This window comes from Protopterus annectens, chromosome 3.part1, assembly GCF_019279795.1.
Source record: "Protopterus annectens isolate FY-2018-M chromosome 3.part1, PAN1.0, whole genome shotgun sequence".
In the NCBI taxonomy this organism is placed as follows: domain Eukaryota; kingdom Metazoa; phylum Chordata; order Ceratodontiformes; family Protopteridae; genus Protopterus; species Protopterus annectens.
The window spans coordinates 1886616097-1886618596 of record NC_056732.1 but is presented as its reverse complement, the minus strand read 5'-3'; the positions used below and the strand labels follow the sequence as shown (position 1 = coordinate 1886618596).

At 40.7% G+C, this 2500-nt stretch overlaps 1 protein-coding gene across 1 annotated transcript in view; it reads right to left on the bottom strand.

The window, feature by feature from the left end:
• Positions 1-1523: 1523 nt before the first annotated feature.
• The window catches only part of LOC122797946 (neoverrucotoxin subunit alpha-like), a 244465-nt gene continuing 243488 nt past the window's right edge, over positions 1524-2500 (bottom strand). Inside the window, exon 4 of the mRNA XM_044066467.1 lies at positions 1524-1616. Coding sequence (XP_043922402.1) covers positions 1524-1616 — 93 coding nt within the window. The remainder of the gene's footprint in view (positions 1617-2500) is intronic.

Below are 2500 nucleotides of genomic sequence, written 5' to 3'. Positions count from 1 at the left end.
TGACTTCAGACTTCAATGATCTGCAGAAAGTCACATTTTTTTTTCAAGGAGCAAATCAAAAATATGAGGCAAAATATGGACATTCTGCAAAGATCTGGACAGTTGAGGGGTATTTACAAAAGGGGAATGATCCAAATGCAGATCATTACAACTGACAAGTGTATGATGGAAGAAACTATTACTATTTAACAAATGTAAATCTGATGCTCTAATGCAAATGGTAACATAATATCTGTTCAATATATATCGATCTGGCCAAGGCCTTTGATACCATTCCTCACTCAGGACCTATTGATAAACTCACCAAACTAGGCATCAACCCCTATATCATTAGGTGGGTTGCAAGCTGGCTCACAGATAGAACCCACAGTGTGAAAGTAGCAGATTCCAAGTCAGACTGCCAACCAGTCACGAGTGGAGTCCCACAGGAATCGGTCCTGGGTCCTTTCCTGTTTGGCATCTACTTCTCAGAGGTGCAGGCCAACACGGAGGGACTCTGGCTGACCGAGTTCACAGACGACTGCAAGCTGGGAGCCATTATTAACTCCCCAACTGATGCAAACATCCTACAGAAAGGCCTCACTGAGACCAATGATTAGTGTAGAAACCATGGCCTTAAGCTTAATGCCAAAAAAATGCATCATCATCCCCTTTGGGAAAAACTCAGTTCCCACTAATTACCACATCAATGGGACCCCACAGAACACTGAAGGCATTATAAGAGATCTGACACAAGTTGACAGCAACCTCACCTTTGACCACCACATTGCCACTGTGGTCAGAAAGTCCTTCTATGTGGCACATCTCATTACCAAGGGTTTTGCATCCAGGAAGAAAGAGGTCATCATTTCTCTCTACTCTTCCCTCATTAGCACAGTCATAGAGTATAATGCCCCATTTAGCATGTACTTCACTAGACACCTGCAACAACTGTAGAGGCCACACAAGTACCTCATAAAGAGGATCCTAGGCCTTAAACACTTGTCCTATATGGACAGACTCAAAAATCTCCAGCTATTCTCTGTCTCATATTACCTATTTAGAGGCGATCTCTGCTTGACTTACAAGGCCATGTCTGACCCAGCTCTGTTAGAAATGCTACATCTAAAGAGATCCCAATCCCTCCACACCACATGCTCCAGAGACCTCAACCTCATTGCCACAATCAACAGAACATGCTGAGGAGGGTTCATAACCCAGAGACTGCCCATGCTCTGGAATAGACTTCCCATACATGTCAAGCAGAGCACCTTGCTGGCCCTCTTCAAGAGAAATCTTTTTGAGTGGATGAGAAATAGAAAGTTGACCCTGGGACTCACTTTAGTGGCTCTGCTTGATAAAGGCACTGTGAAATGACGTTGTGCGGCACAATACCAGGGCACTTCTATGGGCTAGGCTTGTAAAGGCTCCAGGGCCATTAGCCTAGTACACACCTATGAACCTATAATCTGTGAGACTATAGCAATCTATACATGTAAATGACATATTCACACAAGGAATAAAATGCAAAGATCTGTTTTACACTACCTGTGAGCATCTCTCTTCACTTCACCAAAAATTGTAACTTCTGAACCATAAGGAAGTCCATCTTTCAGTGGTAAAGTATATGGAACAGGCTGTGCAAAGAAAAATAAAATCACTTCATTTTTATCATATCGTATAGTCATGTTATCAGACTAGTCCCTCCAGTCATGTGCATGCTAACAAAACATCATCGTGTTATTATTGTTGTGTACCTTTTGTAGATGTCACTTCAGAAAAACATACACAAAATAAAAGATTAAAGTCATGTTTCACAAACTAACACCAAATACAAACCATGGTGTCAATAGTTAGGGCAATGTTTTGGTATAACAGGGAACATACATACTGACAATACAATATGTGTTTGACAGTACAATATTGTGACCTTACCCCTCTACTTACCCCTCTGTTTACCCCTCTACTTACCCCTCTAATTACCCCTCTACTTTTTGTTCCACATGAATTCTGCACAAAATCAAATTGGGAGTACAAAGGCCCAAAAGTAGGGGCAATTTTAAAGATGACTCCAATTCACTTAAAAAGTTAATAGAAGGTTTTCCAATCAACAGGTGTTTTCTGAACAATAAGAAGTATATCATATCTAGCATTACTGACTGACTGCAATCCTCTGTAATTTACCAGAAAAATCAAATGATTTACGAGGGACAGTGTACAAATATGGGGCAAAGCAGGGATATTTTGCAAAATAAAAGACATTTGAAAAGTACTCATGGGTGCCAACCCTAACCTTGACCCTCACTGTGTTCCATACCTCTCTCTTACAGCAAGAAATCTGCACAAGCCATAAATAAAAGTGGGACAAAGGTCCAGATATAGGGAGAAACTTTAAATATTGCTCTTACAAATTTACAAAGTTGATAGAATAATAGGTTTTGCATTAGCACACAGACACACACACACACAGACACACACACACACACACACACACACGTTTTTCATCAGTTTACCATTTTAT